Source organism: Talpa occidentalis, unplaced genomic scaffold, assembly GCF_014898055.3.
Source record: "Talpa occidentalis isolate TD23 unplaced genomic scaffold, MPIMG_talOcc4v2.1 talOcc4.11, whole genome shotgun sequence".
Classification (NCBI taxonomy): domain Eukaryota; kingdom Metazoa; phylum Chordata; class Mammalia; order Eulipotyphla; family Talpidae; genus Talpa; species Talpa occidentalis.
In genome coordinates this window covers 68047059-68071397 of record NW_023601104.1, presented here as the reverse complement: position 1 = coordinate 68071397, position 24339 = coordinate 68047059, and the positions used below count along the sequence as shown (strand labels likewise).

Below are 24339 nucleotides of genomic sequence, written 5' to 3'. Positions count from 1 at the left end.
GAGGACAATATTCATATAACCATGAGAATCAAATGAAAAAACAGAATTAGAAGCTCATAAATTGTGGAGCTTGCTCTGATTGGAATAAATTGTCAGGATTATAGTACTTTGGCCCGGAAAGCAAGTATGTGGTGCTGGTAGGAGGGAGGGAGGGGGTTGAAGACTGTATGTGGGGGTGCGATGGAGATATAAAAGCAATTTAAAGTACATTATTAATGTTTAACTTTCATAAGAACACCTACTTCAGTACCTTCAAACAGTATCATCAATTTGCATCAAACACATCAACGCATCAGCAGGCCAAGATCTCACTCCCATTATTTTCTTCCAGTGTTACATTTTGATATTTCAACAGTCAGAGGGAGGGGAGGCTTCCCTAGCATCTTTTTTATGAAGAGTGTGCTACAGTGTACACGATTCAAGGGCTGGGGAGATTTTAGCAAAAGTACCTATGATAAACCCACAACCCAAAACTTCCTCAGTACCCCTCCCTTCCATGCCCTGCTCTGAAACTAGCTGAGATGCAAGGGTCAGTGTACCCATTATCAGGCTTTAGGGTTGTCATAACTGCCAAGTAGTCTTCAGAAAGTCTTCCACAGGGCAGAAATGGCAACCGAGTGATGCTTACAAAACAAGCCTTGTCCCAAACCGCCCTTCTCCAGTTTGGCCTCTGAAAGCCAGGGAAGATGACCCGAAGTGCTCATGGGGGTTGGGAGAAAGAGTTATGCAACTAGTTTATTTCCTGTTTTTTTTAACCCCCCCCCACCCCCCCAAAACAAAAAAACAATCAAAACCTTATGTGCTCCTTAATTTATTAAAAACAAACAAAAAGATTAGACAATGTCCCCTTTTATTTTTATTAGCGGTGCATCTTTTATGAAGCTAGCAACTTTCTATGGCACAGTTTCGTGACTCAAAAAGGAAGATACTCATGGTATTACTGATAATTTAAAAGATACTTAAGGGAGGGGTATCTCCCTAAGAGGAGACTATGAGTCAGCCTTCTTCCCTCAGTGCCAGACCAGAGCCTCTCCTGGGTGAGGTTTCTCAGCCCCCAGCCTGCTCCTACATAGTCCACACATGGTGCTTTGCCCACACGGTTCTGTTGCTGCCAACTTCTTAGCCTCCAGGGCTCTGACCTGCAGTCTTTCCATGAAGGCCTGGACCCAGCTATCTCTTATACCTAGAACCATTTCCCTCCTGTATACCCAGGTTTACTCCATTGTTTTTGGCCACGCTCAAAATTTGTTTCTTATAAAAGAAAATTTTCTCCAATATCTGTTAATTGTCCCCACAATCTTGGACTAAACTAAATCTACCCTCTCCTCACTGCTCATCCAGTCAGGCTGGATAGAGTTGACGTGCATGCTTGCTGGATTGTTGTTGGCCACCACAATACCTTCACGGCAAGGATTCTGAATCTCATGGCCCCTCACCTGGAGAATTGACTGTACACCAGTGTCTGCTCAATAAATACTCCCGCAAAGGCCCAACTTGCAATGTTAAGGTCCGCTGCTCTATTGGTAGTAGATGTTTATTAATAGGATGAGAACACTGAGAGGATCCTTGAAGATTATCCTAGCCCAATCCCAAGTCCTGCCTCTTAGGTAGGAAACTGAAAGTCTGGTCCAGTTTTCCAACTCCCTGCTCCAGCCAGTCCCCCCCCTTCACCCCATGGCACCCTGTGGCCTGCACTCCAGTTACCAGGCTAAACACAGCTGCCTTTGTGTCTTCCTTGTTACTCCCTTCGTCTTTTTAAAATGAAGAAATGCTTATCCCACATGCCAGCGCAACAAGTCTTTGCTGGGAATCACCGGCGCTAGAGACGTGATGAGACTAGGAAATAGAAGCAACAGCAAGTACTCACCATCTCCACTGCTTTCAGGCCACTCCTCAAAGTACTCATTTCTTTGTCCAGCTCAGTCATGCTGTTGTAAGTGGCAACATTTTAGTGACTAACATGGGACTTAACATGTCTTAAGTATATGATGGGTTTAAATATTTCAAGCTTAGAAGACCACACTAGTTCATTATTTTAAATCTTTGAAATTCCCTCAATGTTCAGATTTCTCAGGAAGACAACATTTCAAACCTATAGAATTTAGGTACGGAATTATGTGTTTTGTTTTCCACAGCCAGCAGCTATGTTCCATCTGTTAAAAATAGAGCTATCTCCCATCTGCACAAAAAATTTTTATGTTTCAATCTCACAAAAATATTACTGGAGCAAATTAGTAAATGTAGCAATGCTTTTCTTTCCATATGCTGCTCCCTTCTAACACATGAAAGACACTGCTTATCCACAAACATGTTCACGCGGTGCTCTTCAAAACTGATGACTACTTCTCACTACAGCTCTGGTAATAAGAGTATTACAAGGTGATGGCATACATTTTCATCAACAATGGTTTTTCTTAAAGTTGTACTAACCAGTTTTTGTGTTTACTGCCTTTTTTTTTGTAACAGAGAAGGTTTCCTGGACTTCTCCCATAATAATTTCTATTTGACAGCTTTTAAATATTAGCAATTACAACTTAATCCTCATGAATAATTCACATGTAAACAAATTCACCAATATATCATTAACCATGACATTTAAATTCTGTGTCTCATATAGTACATTTCTACCCAATTCTAACAAACAGAGGGAAAGAATTAGCTTGGTCATCATATTTTTCAAATTCACTGCAAAAATATGCTGTTTAAATATGTTTTTAAAAGGAGGAGAGGGTGCAGAAGGGAGGAGGGAAAAACAGCCAAGAAAACTGCCTGCTCCTCAGTCTCTAAAAAGTGGTGTGAAGTTTGTGGTGAAAGTTTGGCAACCTGCCACTTTATTTTTAGTTTCTTATTTGCATAAAGACTGCTTTCCATTAAAAGGTTGCCTGGGTTTCTGGGAGTGTGCGCACATGTGAAAATGGCTAGTAATGCCCTGGGTTTAGGTCTTCTATTTGCTTTGCCATGTACCTCATTTAACTAAGGGTGTTCTGACCTGTATTTTTTAATAGAACTGCCTTTTAAAAGCCCTCGTGAAACCACATTCCTTTCCTATATGCTTAATAACTCAGAAAATTAGGTTTTATGGAAGTTAAATATTGCATGCAGGGGTATTTCAAGGGAGCTAGAACAAATATATATTCAAAACTGTGGAAGACATTTCTGTGACTTGGATATGACTCAAACGTTACTTCATGCACTATTCAGGGGAAAAGAGAAGGACCCGCTTCATGCAGTGCTAACTATCTCAATGGCTAACACACAGCCTCAGTGATTTTAAAAAGGAAAGCAATTCACCATACACACTTACTTTACTTTTGCTGCTTGAGGAATGTCCTGCAATTCTTCATGTAGACCGAGAACCTTGGGATATTTATTTTCCACAATAGTTATGAGATAGTGCAAAAGTGTGATGTTCCTACAATTAAAGGAGGAAAGTATTAATCATGGTTCAGTCCTGCATATGATTTGTACATTCAAGTGGTTGAACTCAGAATAATATTATCTTACTGCATTCATTTTAAAACTTGGAGGTTCCTGTAAGGCAGGGATTCTCAAAAGAAGGGGATACAAGGGAGCACCTACATTAGGTTTATATAAATACATGTCAGAAGGAAGCATATGTCTTCTAAAAAAGGAAGGGCAGGGGATAAGAATTCCTTGGCCCATAAAGAGCATCTGTCAAAATCCAGGTAATGTGATGGGTGATGGAAACAAATCTGAACCACTGCCATGGGGGACACACCTTCCAGTGCACCCACACACAGATGAGGTGTGCCTGTAATTTCTAATCAGCAGTGTGGGTGGGGCAGGGAGTGAGAGATGTTGAATCCACTAGATAAGATAGCTATTTTTAGGTTTAAAAGTTCAGAGCAGCAACTCACTGCTGACAATTATTGATAATTCTCATTTAAGGTTTCTTCCAACTCTGTAACAACTTTCTCCCCTCATCTGACACGTTTTGCTGTAGCTGGGAAATTAGAATGCCCCCTAAATCATGGCAGGGCCTGGAATAGGGCTGGAAAAGGGCTGCACCATCATAGATATGATTTTCTTGACCTGAGAAGCCACTTCCTAATTTTAGCAACACTTCACCTTCTAACTACAAAAACCCAGCTCTCTCTTGAGTGGTGACAAGGCTGAACCCCGACTGACCTGGGTTGAAAAGGTAGGCATCTGATAACACTATCTCCTTGGCAAAGCAATGGTAGTCTGGTTCCCTTGTCCCCAAGCCCTCTCACTGCAATTTCTAGTTACCTGGAGTCCAGACGCCCAGGCCAACCTGAGATTCATTTAATTTGATTGAGGTGGGGCATGAGTATTTTTTAAAATTCCCTGGTGATTCTAACATACAGCCAGAACCAAGAACCACTGAAAATACCAAGAGGATACACATGTGTTTCTCTAAAAGTAAAATTCACAATATCACCACATAATAGTCCTGCCCATCTTCAGTTATAGTAAAACAGGATTGCCAAACAATTTTCTTTTTCACAACAATGAAACCATTTCTGGTTACTCTTATAGCTTCACTTAAAGTCAACATAACCCTATTCCTCTAAGTCACCTAGCCCACAATTTTAAAAATGTTTTCCTTTTTCTTGCTTTTAATTATTAGAAAACATTTTCCCAGATAAGTAAAACAGTGGCCAATTATTCTGAGTAATTTTTTATATTTGTTCACCTGCATCATCCACTTTAATTCTGGGCATGTATGCCCATGTATCTGTTGCCTGAGGGACAACACAAGGGAGTGAAACCCCAGCGATCATCACAAGAAAGACCAATGCCATTTTTCTTCATTGTTTTGCCAAAATTTTAATTTCTTCTATAAATGTAACTATAGAAAAATGTAAAACTAGGGCAGAGTTTCTCCATTTGTTTGCTATCCAAATCACACCTCATTTGATTGCATATAAATTCTTGAAGAATGAAGAAAAAACAACAGAAGAGCCATACAACTGATTATTCCCTGGTTGTTACAAGAAACAAGCCTTCCACAGGGAGTGAATGTTCCCTTCATGCTGTCTGGTTTTTGCAGTTTGATTAGAGTCTATAGAATATTTAATGGGTGATCACTTACAAGTAAGGAACTCTGCTAGGCACTGTGGGTTTATAAGACCCAGGTGCTACTTTTGGAAACCAAATATTCATAGGCAGGAAGAAGAGGATAAGAGAGATCAGAAATGCTTTAAATTTATTCTTTTTTTTTTTTGAAGATTTATTTATTTATGCATACAAGAGCTGGGGTACAGACCAGAGATGTGGGGATGAGGGATTCACCAGAGACAGAGTGGGGAACAGAACAGGCAGACTGACCAAAGTACAATGCTGAGGGGAGCAGTGGGCGAGTCAGGAGAGGTCTGCTGCACCATGTGGGTAGCTCCCTGGCCGGCCGGGGATTGAACTCGTGCTTCAGAGGCTGCAGATTGCTTCATAGTGCAGAGCTTAACCCCTTGTGCCACCAGGGAGGCCCTAAATTTATTCTTTTGAAAAGGCTTGTACATTAGTAATAACTTCAAATAAGCAGATTAGCCACAGTTACATGTGTTGTAAGTGTGTGTGTGTGTGTGTGTGTGTGTGAGAGAGAGAAAGAGAGAGAGAGAATAAAATGGAGCTGTTAGTGAGGGTTTCCTTCCTCCCCAGGCAGCAAGCCCAGTTAGAGAGAAAACCTTTCTTTAAAAAAGGTGACCACTGCTCCCCTCAGCAGTGTATTTCAGTAAATCCATATGTTTTGCTCCCCAATGTCTCTGGTGAATCCTCTCACTCCCCCCCACCCATACCTCTGGCCTACACCCCAGTTCTTCTACACAAAAATACATTAAAAAATATATGTTTTTTAAAAAGGTGACTGCTAACTATAGATCTGAGGCATACAGCAGAGGAAGGGGAGGAAGAGGAGTCAAAACAGGAGAGGGAAGAGCACAAGAGACTACAGTGATGGTTCATGGGTGATGTGATGGTGGGAGATTTATGGAACTATATTTAAAGGGGAAAATCAAATATTGTACAAAAATGAACAATGATGTAAGAAAATAATATTTTGTACACACAAAAATGTGACTATTATATGCAAATAAGACCCACTACAACCTCCAAATAAGATCCATCTTGGTGGAGCAGAGCTGTGGCTAGACCACAGAATAGGTGCTAAGTACCTATAAGGCCAAATACCTTGCTTATTGTGACCTTGGGAAAGCTACTGAGTCACTTGGCCCTGCCTGGGTTTCTTTATCTGACAACAGGTGATACAGCACTTGGTCTGTGAGCTTCACAGGCAGTTGCGACAGTGAAATGTTAAAGTGCTCTGGAAAGGGACAAGTGCTTACAATAAAAACAAGGTGGCAATGATATAACATAGCAGCTGCCCTTCATTAATCTGTTTCTACACACTGCAACCAAAAAGGCTCAGCCCTAGAATTTACCACAGTGCCTATTTGTTACAGGATGGACTGAGGCTTGCCACGAGGCTATGCTTCACTAACCCTATGGAAAATATAAAATTGAAAAGCCTCACTAGTTAGGATAATTAGGGTGGACATCCCATATTTCTAAAAAGAATTTGGGCGCAAGGAAGCTTACCTTAGAAATAATTTGTGCAAGTTCCTTTGAAGTCAGTGAAAATCTTAGAAAACACAGCTCTCAGGGAAACCAGAGCGAATATGCCTAATGACCCTACCTGTTAATGGCACCAGCGCACTTTCACACCTCGGTGTCTCAGACAAGAATCTATTCACCTAAAATGCTGCATTGCACACTTTCTAGGAGGCATTTTAATAAGTCTCAGGATGAGCAGCTCAATTCCAAGAACCAAAATGCATTTATATATCTTAATTTTCTCAGATAGCTAGTAGCTCCAACATATGCAGAAAAACATAACCTAAAACCCCAGCAAGCTTTGGCAGCTGTCAGTTTTTTTCCTTTTCCCTGGATCGCAGTTCTCTGTGGAGGGGTCATGGCAGGGAGGAGACTTCTAGTGAGCTGGCTATACAGGTGTGGTCAACTTGTGAACATTCATGGGACATTTACCATAAGTAAGCTAGCACTATAATGGAATGTTTTCCTAAAACAAAAATCCCTGTGGATGGATAGTGGCCCAAGGTGCAGTTGGGCTAGTCAAGGTTGAGAGGTAAGAGAAGGCAGTGCCGGGGCCTCCCCGGTGGCGCAGCGGTTGAGCGCTGGGTTGCGAAGCTGCCTGCAGCCTCTGCAGCGCTGGTTCGATCCCCGGCTGAACCCGGCCACCGGAGGAGGGTCCCACAAGGCGCGCAGACTTCTCCTGCCGCCCACTGCCCGCTGCTCCCCTCAGCATGTACTTCGGTCCTTTTGCCTGCTCTGCTCCTCGCTCTGGCTCGGTGAATTCTCTCACCCTCCCGCACTTCTGACTGTACCCAGTGCTTGTATGAATAAATAAATAAATCTTAAAAAAAAAAAAAAAAAGAGAAGGCAGTGCCGGGGAAGGAAAGGGGACGGTGAGACAGGCAATTGCAAACCAGAGACTGCAGCATCATGAGGCCCAGGCGGGCTGGGCGGTGTGCTAAGCCCTGAGCTGAGCACCTGGATCCTCCATGTGTTATAAGAGCCCAGACTTACTTGTCTATACTGGACTTTGTGTCAGCAATCTTGTTGAGGCTGGATATCTTGAATCCATATGCATTGCCTCTCTGGCCTTTGTTCATGTAATTTCCAAATGCCAAAACCACTTCCAGCAACTGCTTCAGGGCACCACTCCTGAACACCTCTTCTGAGCCAGAACGAATTGCTTCAAAACAAAACAGATAACAACACAACTATTACAACCAAGACTCTTCATTGATACCCATCCTAAACCTATCCTGATACAGTAGATATTGAAGACCTAAGATTGGGTTGTTAGGCCACAAGGAGTAAATTCAAAACACCTAAACTAGAAGCAAAAAAACAAGGGTACAGGGAGAGCCAGCCGACATTGTCCAAGAAACCTCTGCTCCGTCTTGTCTGTTCCCAGCCTATTTCTGGCTGAGTCATGAACCATAGGCAAGGAGGACACATGGAACAGCAGCTGCAGTTCCCACATTCCTTTGCTAATTTTCTTGTCTGGGGTGACAGGATGACAGGCTGTCAGGGTGACTTCTATTGACAGAAAAACTGGTCAAATGTGTTACATGTCACAGCTCGCAGGTGACACTAGGGTCAGGGCTTCAACTGGGTCCCGTGTTCAGCCTGCTTTCTGAGGCTGTGGCTCTGTAGTGGCCTTGTCCACATTTCAAACATTATAAAATGAAAAGCTTCACAATCAAACCATATAATATATGAATAATATTTAAAAAATTAAAACATGAAATAAATAATAAAGTTTACAAATCTTTCCTTAAAATCCAGTAAGGCCCGGTTACAAGAAGGCTAATCACAGGCATACTGCTGGTAGAGGTGAAATCAATTCCTCACTAACACCAATACCCAGGCTGTCAAAAGCTTGGTCCTACAGAGGAGCTGAGGAGATAGGCTGCTGAACTCCAGGAACCAGGCAAGAGAGCCAGACTTGGCTCTTAAATAATTATCCATTAGAATTCTGAAGACTTTTAGGTTAAAAAAAACAAAGCAAAAAACAACATAGAACCCCGTTTACTGTGTGCACTTGAATTGTACATGAAAATGGTTAACACTTAAGATGAACATCATTTCCAACATGGGTCACTTTCCTTTACCTTCTACTTTAGGCTTCACTTCTGCCACACGCTCTGCAAACTTCTTTTTGAAGTACAGTGATTGCAGTCTTTGCTGATAATGATTAATTCTGTAAGAGCAAGCAGGGAGTAGTGAATATTAATCTAACATGTCTGTGTTCACTCAATCACTCAATGGTATGGTGGTACCTTAGAGTACCCCCACCCTCAATCACACACACACACAGAGACACACAATTCCTTTCCTAGACAGAAGCACAGAGCATGAGGCCAACTTTGCCTGGCAATTCCATTTCCCTCTGACCTACAGGAGGTATTTGGGCAACTGTGGGCATGATCCTTAGCTCCAATCAATAAGGCAACTGTGACAGGAAACGAGAGTTGGCCCTTGTTAACTAAAGCCCACTTCTCTTCCTTGGAGACCCATTAGCTCTTATGAACATATAAAAGAGATAAAATAACAACACTGTGAAGACTCCCTGTTGTGCTGCAGATAAAGATCTGTCTCTTACATATCTCCCATGCTTCTTAACCTTCTACAAAGTTCACTTTTGGCAATAGTGGAGACTTAAAATACATCTCCAGCCTTCATGCCTCACATCAATTTCTCCTCATATCATCCTCTACTTACTCATCCCCAGAACTTCCTCTTTACCTCCCTTTCTTTCTTGCATTTATTTAATTTTGGAGTTACATTTTGCTTCTCCATATGTGTACATGTTCCATTCACCCTCTGCCAAATCTTCTGTGCCAGTAGCCCATCTGGCTCCCTCCCCCATTCCCTCTGGCAACCATTAAATTCTTTCACTAAACTCCAAAATTTATTCCTGTTGTATTTTGCCTGTGTTTTTTTTTTTTTGGCTATTTATATTCCACAGATAAGTAATACCATCTGATATCTATCTTTCACTTTCTCACTTATTTCACTTAACATAGTCACCTTGAGGTCACCCATTTGTTCCAAAATCACCCTTTTTGTTCCAAAATAGACTGTTTCATCTTTTTAACAGCTTTGTAATAGTCCATTGAATTCCTGAGTTAGCTCCCTTTATGCTCTTAGCAGGACTGGCAAGCTCTGCCTTCTAAGGGAGCAACTAGTGACTATACATTATAGGGATGCACACTGGCCTCTGACCAACACTAAGCAACTTTGTGTTGCTGAGGGGCAGAAAAGCATTCTTGCCCAGGTCTTCTGCTAATAAACTGTTCTCTGGTGAAAACTTCATTCCAATAGGAACAGTGATCTGCCCTTCCTCCAAATCTATACCATATAATCAGACAGACCTGACTATGCAGCCCAAATTCTATTAGGTGACCTTGAACTTCTCCACATATCTTCTTCCCTATTATTAGTTTTCAGTAGCCCTCCTGGTAGGTTTGATCAGATTAAGTATGATGATGCAAGCAAAGATCTAGACAATTATTAAGTGGCAGCTATCGCAGGTGACCATCTGTCTACATATAGTACTGCTGGCAACACTTGTAAAAATTTCAGAACTATCTTTTTTCCTCCATAGTAGTATACAAAATGTTGAGATAATACAACAATGACAAAAGTTTGGACATGACAAAAATAATAGAATGAGAGGCATGTCTACCTCAGCTACATTTATAGGCCTCTGCCCACTCAGGAGAAGAGCTCTGCCCTGGGGTTGACTGAGATTTTCAGGACCACTGGTCCTTTTCTATTGTAGAACCAATGCACTAGGCCTGGGGTGGCAAACATACTCAGCTCACACGCCAAACTCAGTTACAGAGCAGTAACTACCTCAGGGCTTTCTATGGAAGGGTCGAGAAAGCTTGCCAAGCTCTGTGGGAAGAGTGCCATGATTGATTAATGACGTGTACACTGTCATGATTTAACATCCAAATACTGGCTGCTCAGCTATATGGGCTTCAAGCTGACACTGTCAAGTCTAGCCACCCCCTACCCCCATATTTATAACACTCTTAAGATGTTGAGACACTAGGGTTTCCCTGGTGGCACAGGTGGTTGAGCGCTGCACTGTGAGATGGTCTGCAGCCTCTGCAGCATGGGTTCAATCCCGGCCGGCTGGGGAGAAATCCACATGGTGCGGCGGATCTCTCCTGTCTCGCCCGCTGCTCCCCTCAGCAGTGTATTTCATCAGTCTGCCTGTTCTATTCCCTGCTCTGTCTCAGGTGAATCCTCTCACCTTTCCACGCATCTGGCCTGTACCCTGGGTCTTGTATAAATTTAAAAAAAAAAAAAAATCTTAAAAAAAAAACCAAACTGCTGAGGCACTAGGAGGAGCAAGATGCAATCCCAAGAAATCAGAGTTGTGAAGAGAAAGACACTGACTGGAACCAGGGAAAGTATGGCTAGATTAGGTAAAAGCACTGAAGCCAAGGAGAGCCAGAAACAGAGATAATTGTGAAGAAACCCTGACCCTGGCTCACCCAGAGGCAACAACTCAAACAATTAAACTCCATACAACTCAAACTTGAGAAGATTTTGGAATTCAAAACAACTTCAAGTTAAGCCAAGTTAATTGGTTCAAATAATTTGGTGTGATTCGAAAGTTTAACTTCCTTAGGGGCATCTTTTTAAGCATTTTCAGACTTACCGACTCATCTCAAAAAGAAATCTATCAGCCTTGGCCATCCGATCCAGTTCATGTTTATGTTCCTCCAACAGGTCAATGTCACTTTTTTCAGGAACAAATTTCAAGAGCTAAAAAGAACATGCAAATATTAAAACCAAGATTTATAACTTAAATTTCTGCAGTAATTTTTCACGCTTTTAGCTAATTTGCCCAAAAATGAAATTTTAATGTTTGTTTAATTTACAAACTCTGCCCACAGGTGATTGTTAAGATACAACTGAAATAACTAAATCTTAATGTTTTTACATAAAAGTAATTAAATTGGTATTAGATTTCATTCTTGGCACCTTTCTCATTAATACTGCCTCTCAAGTCAGAATTGTGGAAGCTCTTTATAATGACCCACCTTGCATAGACCTTTAGATGGACCTTAGAGACTTAACCCCCCCACTAGAAGATGATAGCTGAGGTCCAGAGAGATTATGCAGCTCACCCAGGATCACAAAGCAAGTTCACGTAATCAGCAGAAATAGAACCTAGGTCTCTGGGCTCTCAGCTTGGGCCTTTTGTTCTATTACATCATGCTGGAATGACTAATTCTATGTGTATTTTCCATTCAATTTGCTTATTTCTCTGGCTCATCTAATTGCATCTCATTTTTTTTTTGTTCCATGTAGAGCTGGAGGAAGAGAACATAGTGGGATTTGAAGTTTCTGATTCCACATTTTATTTTGGAGGAAGAAAGGAGCATGGGATGTGGAAAAAATACCAAATACTTAATGTTTTGAAAAAGTGCTTTGGTATGTGTCTGATTCCCTCTAAAATTATGAACATGTATCAAAGCGCAGTAACCCAGGTGAGCGATGACAGTGACCAAGGGAGGATGGGGCAGTGGACAGACCCTGGAGCTGCTCAGGGGTGTGAAATATAACTGGACTGTGGTAGCTGAGGGTAAAAGGATGAGGTTTGAGCTTATGGCCAAGGCAACAACGTAGACAGAGAGTAACAGGGGATCCAGGTAGAGATGGTTGGAGGAGGGTGTGATTTTTAGTAGACAGGTGCACAACTGGGTGTGGAGTCCTGGGGAGATCTGTTTGGAATACTAAGCACTAGTGTTGGTAACAGGTAGGGTACTGAATGCACAGATATAAGTGGGGTAAACAGTGGAACCATCAGAAAAAAACAGAACTAGAGAGAAGTCAGCATTGATGAGATAAGTACAAGAAGGAGAGGAACTTTCGGAGGAGGAAACAGAGGGGGATGGTGGTATTGCAAAGGAGAAGTCATTTCATCATGGAGTCAGTGGCCATCGGTGTCACATACCAAGAAGAAATCAAAGACGACTAATGATTGGGAGGTGTTCCCAGGCTTTGGCAACAAGGAAGATGAGGTTCCCTAGTGAGAACAGCTTTGGGGACGTGAGGAGGACATACTGAGGGGGGTTGAGGAAGAGTGAACAGGAGGAGTGTGTGGACAAGCTTTCAAGAACTTTGAGTTGAAAAAAGAAGAGGACAGTAAGCAGATGGGATAGGGGGTGCTAAGGTGTGTGTGTGCATGAGAGAGAGAGAGAGAGAGAGAGAGAGACTGAGAGTCAAACAAGTAACATGTTGAAAGGGAAAGACTGAAAATCTAGAGTCGGGGGGAAGCTCCTACTGTCCAGCTGGGCCCTGAGCAGAAGGAAGGGATGGACCAGGGACACCCTTTTGCCTAATGGGCTGGAAGGGGGGAAAGGAGGAAGTGCATGCCAGGGAGATCACAGGGCTGGTGGCCTGACAGCTTCTAGGCATTTATGTTTCTGGGTTCAGATGATGATACTGGACATAACAAGTTTCTATTTGTTCTTCCTCAGTGCAGACATATAAGGTAATAGGGCAAGAAGGGAAGGGAGAAGGACTAGAAAGATAAAGTCTTGCTTTTCACCCTCTGTTTGAATTTTACCTACGGGGCAAGGAAATTCAGTGCTTGTCTCCCCAGCAAGCATGAGCACACAAAGGCACATGTGCACACACACACAGAGTTATGGTGAGCAGATAGGCTCTGTTCAGGATAACACAACCACCACTTCTCTTTCATTACTTGTAAGAGCATTGTATAAGGGACATGCTAAAGATTCAATACTTTTCATAGAAGAGTGGAGTAACAGAATGTGTATGGATAATTTTAAGAGAGGAGTGAAGAGCAAGACAATCACTTGGGAATAAGGAGAGGCGTATACTGTTATCATCTGAGACCCAAGTTCAGCAGCTAAAAGCTGGAGAGGAGGGAGTGAATGTTGCTCAGTAGAAACCATAACTAGGAGTACAGAGAAGCCAGCTTCAACACTTGTCTGAAGAAAGTGCTGTATGAAGGCAAAGGATACAGAGAACATGGTAGAATAAAGAAGAAAAGAAAGAGCACAGGAGATGACCAGAGAGTGACAGACACAGAATTATCAAGAAAGAGCAGGTCAAAAGTATCTGACTTGGACAGATTCTGCTTCAGTAGACTGATTTTCTTCCTTGTATTTATTTGAAGTACTTTCTGTTTGCACTGTAAAGCACTTTTGGCACGATTTTGAAATCCTTTCCCTCAAGGAGGAATTTTGCTGGATGCGGTTTCACAGTAAACAGATCTTGTGGAATTTTAAACATACGACCTTGTCAATTTTAAACATACGACCCTTGTCCCTATTGACATGAAGTAGCTTCATGCAAGGATGGGGGCGGTATAAGAGTTCAGGGTCACCTGGGGATAGGGAGGGGTGGAGGGCACCCAGGCTCTGCTCTCTCAGGCTGAGAAACTGTAAAAGGTTCTAAAAAATGAACTTTGGGCTTAGGAGTTACTTTCAAACTATCTATATACAGAGCATCCTAACAGACCTGGAAACAGTCATTAACTATTCGGATAGCTAAGTCAAATCTTAAAAGGACAGTAGGACACACTTCTCTACTGCTAAGTGTGAGGGTCTTCACCTCAGATGACTGAAGCTGCAGAGGCTCCGTGAAGGGACAGTTCTATTTTGAAGTGGTGACACTGCACACATTACCCTCCCTTGTGTCCAAGGCTATGTAGGACATCAGTGAGAACCACAGAAAATGCACAACAGAGACTAATACTCCCCTAGTAGTAGCCCTGCACACAGGCTCACTGTAAGCCATCAAAATACCCCTTTTCTCTGCTCTGGGGTGCTGAGTATGACTACCCACGAGTCTTCCAGTTCAAACAAAATCATGACTACTTGTCACAGTCTATCATAAGTGAATCCCTGAATTAAAAACACTCAGGCTATGTATGACTGTCCCAAGGGCAATGAGACACGCTGGCAGAACAGTCTTAGCACTTTCAGGCATTAGCACTACAAAATACAGAACAGTTTCAGCCCAGACCAAGAGACAGGTGATAATTCCTGAGACAGCTGATAGTTATCACTTTGGGAGTAACTGAACAAAGCTGCTGAACAACATGTGACAGTATTGGGGTGGCTAAATGGAGTGTGCTACAGAAACACTGCACCCTAAGAAGCTATGTCACCACACTTGACTGCTGCCTGGCCATGGATAACAAAAATTATCTTCAAATACCACAGGCAAAGATGCACTGACTGCATGTAAACCCATACAGAACTTTCTAGCCCCAGCATTTAAATATAGTGCTATTTATGATACAAGAAGGGTGCCAGAGATTGGACCCATGTAACCCCAAGAAATTTATACTCCATCTCCTAATGCATATGACTATTTAAACACAGATGACAGTGTCCAGGTTAGCATTTAGGAGTAGGTCGTGTGGCAGTGGGACTGGAGAGCCAAGAACAAGACACAAATTGTATCAGGATTTGTGCAGGGCAGTCTGTGATCTCACAGTGCTAGTGAGATTCTCGATATTCCTGTGAAGCTCAGATTTTCCACTAAAGCTAGTACACTTCTAAGACCTACTAAAGCATAACTGTCGCAGGGGAACTGTTGCATTGAGGAAGGGTACCAGGCATATGACAGACTCATGACCTATCTTTTCACCTGTCACCTTTATGAATGAGAGAATTAATGCATAAATCTCCCACCGTGGCCACATGGCACCTTGGTTCAGCCTCCTCAACTCAGAGCTGAGGAAATGGTCCTTTTCTGGCAACAACCAGGATTTCTCAACATCCACTCCCTGCTGAAAAGCCAGTTGTCACTTGTGCTCTGAGACAAGTCTGGCAGCTCACCTGTTCCAACATGTCCTTGGGCAGATCTTCCTGCTCATCCATTGTTAGAATAGCCCGTTTGATTTCATCATTGGATAACTTCAACCTGGAGAAAAAATATTTAATTTTGTTGTCAACAATACCGGTTTAAGTATTAAAATTTAAAACAAGATGATTTATTTTGCTACTTCAGCTGCTACTTTTCCAGTACCGTTTTTCTCAAAATCTCTTAGTGAAAGCTTATTTCCTGATAATATTGCTCCTAAAAATAGTATTTTGAAACTGCTTTAACATTCTTTTGAGGCTTTGTAATGCTCTTCTGACACAGAGAACAAAGATGTTATGTTCTAGGATTTAGTTTCCTTAAATGAGGGATCGGAAGATGAGAAACAAGGAAAATACCCATATATGACCATTTTTCTTTTATATCTATAATGTCCATGAATTGCAGGTAAAAAACTAAATTCTTAACTTAGAGTTCAGATTTGCTTAAAGTTTGCAGTCAGATCAAAGATGAATTTTGAGAAAATTAGAATCCCTGTTACTATTAAAAATTGAATAGTTAGGGCCTCCCTGGTGGCACAGTGGGTTGAGCATCGCACTGTGAAGCTGTCTGCAGTCTCTGCAATGTGGGTTCGATTCCCGGCTGGCCAGGGAGAAACCCACATGGCGCGGCAGACCTCTCCTGCCTCGCCTGCTACTCCCCTCAGCAGTGTCTTTGGTCCGTCTGCCTGTTCTGCTCCCCACTCTGTCTCTGGTGAATTCTCTCACCCTCCCATGCCTCTGACCTGTACCCCAGTTCTTGTATAAATAAATCTTAAAAAAAAATTGAATAGTTAATACACAACATATAATGTATAGGAACTTAATAATTGAGGGTTTTTTTTTTACATATTTCAATTGAGCTTGAAAATAATTGCACTTTAACAGAAGAGGAAACTGAGGTACAGAATGGCTGAGTGTTTTGCCCCAACATAGAGAAAGCAGCAGTATCTATCACAAACCCAAGACTCATGATTGCTAACCTCAAATATTTTTTACAAATATAGCTACTTAGTATCTTATAAGGAAGGAATTAAGCAAAAACCATAAATTCAAACGATTTACTTTTAAATTATGTCAGAATAACAGAGGGTTGACTGTAAAAAGTCATGAAATCAAAATATACATATAAAAATGTTTTTACTGGACACAACCAAAAGTCTTAACCATGGCAAAAAAATCCTAATCAGATTATTACCTGTACAATAGAATCATTCTCTTCTATTTATGAGCATTAGACCCAGACTTCTTTTAAAAACCTTACTTCCTGATAAGCCACCACAACTATGGCATATTAAACTCATTTATCTATTCTTCTAGTTTGTGATCTTCAAGAGAATCATATTTAGGACTAAAGCTAAAGCCATAAACACACAAATACAGAACAAGATGTAATGTTCGAAGGAGGGGCTTTGGCATCAAAGAGGCTGGGCCTCAGTTCTGACTTTAGCAATTCCTGGTCAGTGTGACTTTGGAAAAAATTTTTCTTAAGCCTGTTTCCTCATCTATAAAACAGGGATAATAAGAATGCATAAGAATAATTTTGCATGTGTGTGATAAAGTGAAATAATGTACATAAGGGATTGAGCATAGTGAGCAGCTAAAGAAAGGGCTCGATAAACCACATGGATGCTCTACATGGCAGCCTTTCCACACTGGAAAAGAAGCAAGCAGCAGTACCCATGTGACCGTGAGATTCATGGCAGATATCTGATCACAGAACAGTGCCTAGCAGGGTTATTATGAACACCTCCCCAAGCAATCTCACAGACATCATTTCACCAGTTTCCTCTCTGCATACATCTACAGGCCTGGGAGTATTAAAAAAGAATGAGAAAACACATTCTTATTTGAAAGATGGTGCTAATATTTGGGAGAATGAACAAGGGCAAATAAGGCACACATGGTCACCCCAGTTGTCCCATGTAAAGGAGAGGGGAGATGAGAGAGCTGGACCCAAAAGCCCTAGAAGGAGGAATGAATCAGGGGTGGATCTGGGGTGAGTCATGTCCCACTCAGAACACCTCTGATTCGTCCTTCTCCCTAGATTTTGATCTTGTTAAAACCATCTATCTTGTTATTTAAGCTGAACGTTGTTTCAAGTGCTGATAATAGGAAAGGGAAGGAACAAATTTAGGCAAACTACTATACCAATACCATTTTCATCAGAGCAACATGCCAAACTGTTCATGCTTGACAGGGTCAGCTAGTACCAATTTCCAGGCTGTGGACAGCAATTTGATCTGGGGCAGACTTCTCCAAATGGCTTTAGTCATTCTGAGGACAATCAATACCCCAGGAACATGCTCACCAGACATATGGTGAAAAACCCACAACAAGTAGAACAATGTAGCCACTTTGGCATGGAGCAATATGGCGGGAAGAACCGCATCCTGGCATCAGGGTCTCCACTATGCAGGCTGGGCAGCCCTAGCCGACAGGACCCTAAAGGCTCTTCAGTCAACCAAGGACAGACACCCTGGTGCAGCATGGAGGGCTGAAGTGGAGGAACACTAGGGGAGGCTTTAACTACCACAAATGGAAACTAACAGGCTGTGGAAACCTAAACAGTCATCATGAGAAAAATCTCTGTTTGTAAGGAAAAAAAAATAAATTAGCTCTGTGTCCTTCTCACACTGAGCTGATGAAACCACTTTATGGTGTAGTTCTGTTCAGTCCTTCTGTTTTGCATTTAAAAGAAAAGGAGTTGAAAATCAGAGTGAGAACAATACTTGAAGTATCAGATTTGCATTTCATTAGCTCCCCATATGGAGTGCAGAACTTCTTGCTTTTGAAATTGTATATATTTATGCTCCTCAACCCCCAGAGGCCGTCTGGACTAAACATGAGCTCTAATTCATAACAATTTTGGTTTCTGTTAATGTGGCCCACAAAGCGACTCAAGACTTTAATGGAGAGTACTTAAGAAAACCTACCTGTCATCGTGCCGCCTTGCACGTGGCCTGTTGGAACAGACAAAGAAACTGGACCCCTGGGGAAAGAGGAGAAGGGTACGTGGCCCTCCAGGATATTTCTATAGGTTGCCGAGTGCTTAGTATCATCTGTCATCCAGAGAATGAGTCAGTAATCTCTGTAATTTAAGGACCTTACCAATTCTAACCTTTTAATTGCTTTTAAAGCTTGGCAGTGCTCTGGTGTGCTGGAGGGTGGCAACTTTTGAGACTTCCACTTCACTTTTCTTTACAAGGCAGGAAACAAACTGGCCATTTAAAATAGTATTTAAGTCTACCTTGCTCCACTCAAGTATTTCAAAAATTTGCCAGAGAATTGGAACATCCAGGCGTAATTAAAGTAAGTTAAGGATGGATGGCTATATCAGCCTTAGCTCAGCTTCTGTGGATTTAAGCCAAATCCACCTACTTTAAAGTAGCTTTTTGTGGTTTACTAAACCCCAGCTGCCATGTTAAGCGAGCATCTGGAAAAAGAGAATGGCAGAACACTTCATAAAAGTATATTTTAGGGGGATTCATTCTGCAATATAAGCCAGCTTCCAAGTTTCTTTCTTTTTAGAAAGTCTGTTTTAGGGAATAAAGCAGAGTGAATTTTTAATTGCCACATGTCATCTATATACATGCAGTAGGAAAGTTATCGTTCATGCTGCCTGGGGTCTAAGGAATGGGTTCTCAATCTCAGTGTCCCTTCCATCCATTCCATTTTCTTCTCAAGTCTGTGGAAGACAGGGCCCTGGGCGCCTGGAGCTTCTGCTTCAACCTGACACCTTCCAGGCCATCTCTTTCCAGGAGTTGTAAGTGACCCTGACCTACTCCTCCCCTTCTTGGCCCCTGGGGAAGGGCTTTCCTTCTCATAGTCTGTTCATCTTTAGGCATGGTTGGGGCAGGTGCCCCAGACCAAAGGTCCACTAACTCTTTCAGTGTAGTGGGTAAGGAACTAATTGAGCAGCTACCACATGTAGGACTAATTCACAGGTACAATATAAGACTGCAACTTTCCTTACCTCTGCTTTATAGATGAGATGGGTATGGCTTGACCCTGAGCTAACTCAGCACCTACAAAGGCACCAGACATGGAGGGCAGGCTCTCTTGTTTGGTCTCATTCAATCCAAGTGATGACTGTCTGCAGCAGGCTCCACTCCTCCAGTGCCCCTGCTTCAACTGCATGTATCCTTGGGACTGCTGGCTATCCCCTATGCCCATGCATAAGTGGGTCCTTGAAGCCACTTTCTCTGGTAAGTCCTGCTGGTGCCCCTGAGCTGGGCTCCTTTCCCGTTCTGTTCAGACCAATCAAAGCCCTGAACTGCCCAGCAGTCACCTGACCCGTGTCATTTTTCTTCTCCAATTAGCCTAAGCACCTAAAGACTCCAGTGCTATCTCAAGTCTGGTACATCCTATGCCACCCAGATGGTGCCAGGCAAGTACATGCTAGCTAGCAAGTGGTAACCCTCAAAGAAAAAAGTCACAGCACACTTTCCCATCTCTCTCCCCCTTTTTCTTGCTGCTTTTATGTGCAGTAATGCATTACCAATGAGAAAGGGAGAAGAAAAGCAAGGCAAACTGCTGCCAAGTTAGAAAACCAAATAAGATATAAATTAAAATTAAATCTGGTTAATTTCTTTTAGCTTTACCACAGCACATGTAACATGTCAGTCCTAGGCTTTTCTGATAAGAGCAAAGCTATTGACCACCAAGCAGAAAAGCATGTGGGAGAAAGGGTTTTAGACTCTGATCAATAAGGCCCCCATTATCATAAGGTCAACTGGGACTCAATATTACATTGTTATGCACATACACTTTTTAATTACACTCACTATAATACCACTTATCGTAAATTGGCTTTTAATAGATAATTTACAGGAGCAAATTCTTAAACCAGTCTTCTAGAGAGTTTGGACACATTCAAGTTGTAAGTCACCTTAGCTTCTGACACATTTGAAGTAGCAAGGGAATTACATACCACAAATATGAAATAATTCCTTCAGTAATGGCATGGAAAATTTGCCAGAAAGAGTTGAAACCCTATCTATGACTGGTGTAATTATTCTGATTGTCATTTTGTACTAAGCCTAATCTGTCTATAAAGAACTGGATCAGTATTTTTACTCCTATGAGCACTTAAACAGTGTAGAAATTTAGAGAGTTAACTCTCTTTGAGAAATTATTTTAAGTGTTTCTTTTAGACTACAAAAACAAAATACAGGAAAAAATTCCACAATTAAAAAAAAAAAAAAACTTGCTCCACATTTTTACCTATTTTTGCCATTAGGAACGTTATTGGTAAAAAAAAAATATTGTAAGAAAGCAAATTATATACACCAAAAAGCCAAATAAGTAGACCTTCAAGCTACTTGCAATGGTGTCTTCCTGAACATGTGTTTAGGGAGCAAAAGTGGGAATCAGCACAGGGCCTGTCCACTTAGAAAGCCTCCAGTCAGAAGCAGAAATGAAAGGTTAACAGGATGGTTCACATTACCTTATGAGCTGTATTAAAATTCAGGGATCTCACTAAGCTTCAATTTCTTTCACTAAAAGAAACACTTGCTCCCTAAAGTAACATATATCTGGCTCACAATCAAGCTTCTATGTTGCAAACCAAGCAGCAGCTCTTTGTGTTAAAAGAAAGTCATTCTAAGATCATCTGTAAAACAAGGACTAGGACCTTCCCTCTTTACCCTCCCTGAAAGAGAAGCCACATTATACCAGGCTCAATGTGTTTTATGACAGTGTTTCCAGAATGGAACCAATATGACTTATTTTTAAAGCCCCAAAGTTTGGGATTCTTTACATCTTTATTTACTGATTCAGCATTAGTTATCTTTGCCTGATGTGAAAAATCCCTTGTTAGAGAAAAAGAAGGAGCTTGACACAGAAAAGCTACTTGAAATGTCCAGGATGACCTGACATACAGCTTAAAGCTACAATTAGACTCCAAGCCCCCAAATTTCCTTTCTCCTTTTCAATTAGTGATGTTCACTAATTAATGAGAAAGATTTCTGAACAGGGCTGAATTGATAAATTAGGCTTTTACTGAGATTTGAGATTTATATATCCTTTCAGTCATAAAAAAATGCTAAAAAAGAGCACGAAATCATATAGCCTTAAAGTATAAGAAAGTTAGAAAGCAGAATGAAACAAAGAACATTAATCATATAAAGTAAAGAGCCATTTTACAGGCTCTCTGAGGAAAAAAACAAACATTGATATGGGATGTTCTGCCTTTTAAGTTAACAAAGTAGGCAACCAGCTCCGACACATTCCAATAGAGAAAGTAAGCACCACCTTAAATAGAAGAGATTCTGAGGAACTGAACCTCAGCCGAGTACCATTAAAAGAACAAGTACAAACATGCGGTTTGGAGCAACATGACAGAAAAGTCAGACCCGATAGAAATGTTTATTCAACATCAACAATACCTCGATAGAAGGATGTTGCAATTCTGAGCTCTGCGACCATCAATCACCGAAAGCTCTTTGACTTTAAGCTTGGAACTCAGTGTGTCATCAATGGCATCTGCTTCTTTCTATAAAGAGCATGAAAGAAATCCATCAAGCCAAACAAGGACATTCCGACTTTAGACATACACTTTCCCTTTGTATTTTCTCTCTCTCTCTCTCTCTCTCTCACACACACACACACACACACACAGAGAGTTGAGATGGGGGGCAGTGTAGGGAAGTCGAGGAATTAAAACAAAGGCTAAAATCTAGTTGACAATGGGAAATAATAAGAAAAACTGACCACCCACATTTGAAAAAGCATTATTTGGAAGAACAAAGGGCTTCTAAGTTGAAGATGCTAAGTGTGCATAAATTAACAGTGAGTGGTGCCCTCCTTTTGTCCCCCAAATCCCTATGGATAGCAGACAGAAGAACTGTCACGATGAATCAAGTTCAGCTGAGGTTTGCCATGGCCAGTCTGGCCATTTGCAGGGTCCATTTACCCCAGAACCATTTGCATCCAGAGCACTCAAAAAGCTGAACAATGAAACTTCCCAAACGTCTTTACGAGCAACAGGAAGCTTCAAAGCCCAGATGGTACCTTTCATTACCCTGGTGCCTGATGGACAACGGGGAGGGGGCAGCTCAAAGCATTAGCTCAATCCCTTGAATTAACAAAGCACAACGTGCATGCTGCTGCTGCTCAGAAAGCTGTAAGCAATAACGTTGAGTCATAACTTATGGTGGAAGAAGGATAAAACAATTCTATATAAAATACTGTTTGAATAAGCTGCACAAAGTGAAAATGTAGACTGACTTGATAAATAACAAGTTTGATTTAAATAGAGGTCAGGATCAATTTTAAAAATGGATCATAGCATTTTAAGAACGTAAGGAACCAAAGCACTCTGGAACTATGTAAGTTTAGGATACAAAGACAATATGGAATTTATAATAAGGAAACCTGTGTGGTCCAACTTCAACAGCCAGTTGGGTTAAGATTTCAGGTACACCCCTACATATTCAGTTAAGAGTTGAATCCCAACATGGAATAATATAGGCATTGCATTATACTATTGGAATAAGAGGGATAGCCAAGAAATTTCAAGCTTATAGTGAGCCAAGGAGTTACATTAAGCAAGGTTTAGGAGGTTAGCTCACTTACCTGCTTGGAGTTACTGTTCACAAAGAAATCCTACAGCCATGGCAGAGGCATGGAAAAGGCAAATCAGATACATGCAGTTCAGAAATCACAGCAACAAATGGGGGAAAGTCAAAGCAGTCAGGGAAATCAGAGACACAGGGCAAAAGATGACTTATGCCTGCAGGATCAGCAATGAGAGTTGTTGAAGATGAGAGAGGCCTGGCTGAAGGCGCAATGTGGAGCAGAGTACTAAGCATTCAGGGCAGAGAGAGAAGATGACAGGTATTGCACACAATTTTTATTGGTGGCAAATCAAATTCAAAAAAGAGAGAACTTAAAACACCCCAGAGAGACTCAAGTTGGGGAAGGAACAAATCCTCTTTCAAAGGACCAGGGGCTCTATTTATTCAACAGGAAAATATCAGTTCCATCAACCACTGTCAGATATTACCCAGTGAAATACGCTCTTTGCTGGGTAGAAATAATTTCCTGCCTTCTTGTGTCACAAGGAGGGATTAAGAAAAGAAAAAAGAGAAGTTCAACAACATAGGTCATATTAACCCTCAGTATCCCTCAAGATTCCAAATGATGCCTGTGGGTACTATGGCTGGGTATGAGGGAAAAGACGATGTGCAGTAACTGAGTCATGTGGTGCACAGCCATGCTTGGCCCTGGCCCAATTGCCTTAAGGGCTTCTCGAGCATACAAGGTCAACAGTCTCTTTTTTGAAATTGTTCATAGAAAAGTCCTGGAGCGAAGAAGGAAAAGAGGAAGAAGCAATTGATATGAGAAAATCATAGCTTTCTTTGCATATTTTTGCAATGATGGAATGAATAAAAGCTTCGGTGTACAAAACACACCCCAGCTTTCAGGCCAACTGCTTGCACAACCAGCATTGGCTCAGCAGATTCCTCAAGGTCTTATTGGTCCCGGAAGCACTGCCAAGGCCAATTTTACACAGATGAGCTGGTTTGCATCATTCTTGTAGTGGGAAACACAATGTGTCCTCCCTGAACCCACCCATTCAGGGAGGGATCGCTTTTCTAGAATGACATTTGAGGAACAGATGACAACCAAAAGAAATCTTTCTTTTCTGAAGTCTCAGTTTTCCTTCATCCCTGTTCTAATGCCCAAGTTTTCTACTCTGAAGTTCTTTAGAACTCTTACCCTATAAAAGCAGCTTCTTCTTTCAAGGACAGAAAAAACTATGGTGAAGGGAACTTTTCTTTTGTAAGGAAGTTGCTAGCTGAAATTAGATCTGGCTCTGTTTGACAACTCTTTGTCCATTAGTTCCTGCTGTCAGGAAATTAAGACCTCTGACCTCAACTGTGGTGGACGATGGGGTCTGGCACCT

The 24339-nt window shown here is 41.6% G+C and overlaps 1 protein-coding gene across 1 annotated transcript in view; it reads right to left on the bottom strand.

Annotated features, from left to right (window-relative positions):
- DAAM1 (dishevelled associated activator of morphogenesis 1) overlaps positions 1–24339 on the bottom strand; it is a 155656-nt gene that overhangs the window by 6524 nt on the left and 124793 nt on the right. Inside the window, exons 16-22 of the mRNA XM_037503441.2 lie at positions 21818–21924; positions 15408–15492; positions 11243–11349; positions 8679–8767; positions 7585–7753; positions 3305–3412; positions 1868–1928 (exon numbers count right to left, since the gene is read on the bottom strand). Of these exons, the coding sequence (XP_037359338.1) occupies positions 1868–1928; positions 3305–3412; positions 7585–7753; positions 8679–8767; positions 11243–11349; positions 15408–15492; positions 21818–21924 (726 nt within the window). The remainder of the gene's footprint in view (positions 1–1867; positions 1929–3304; positions 3413–7584; positions 7754–8678; positions 8768–11242; positions 11350–15407; positions 15493–21817; positions 21925–24339) is intronic.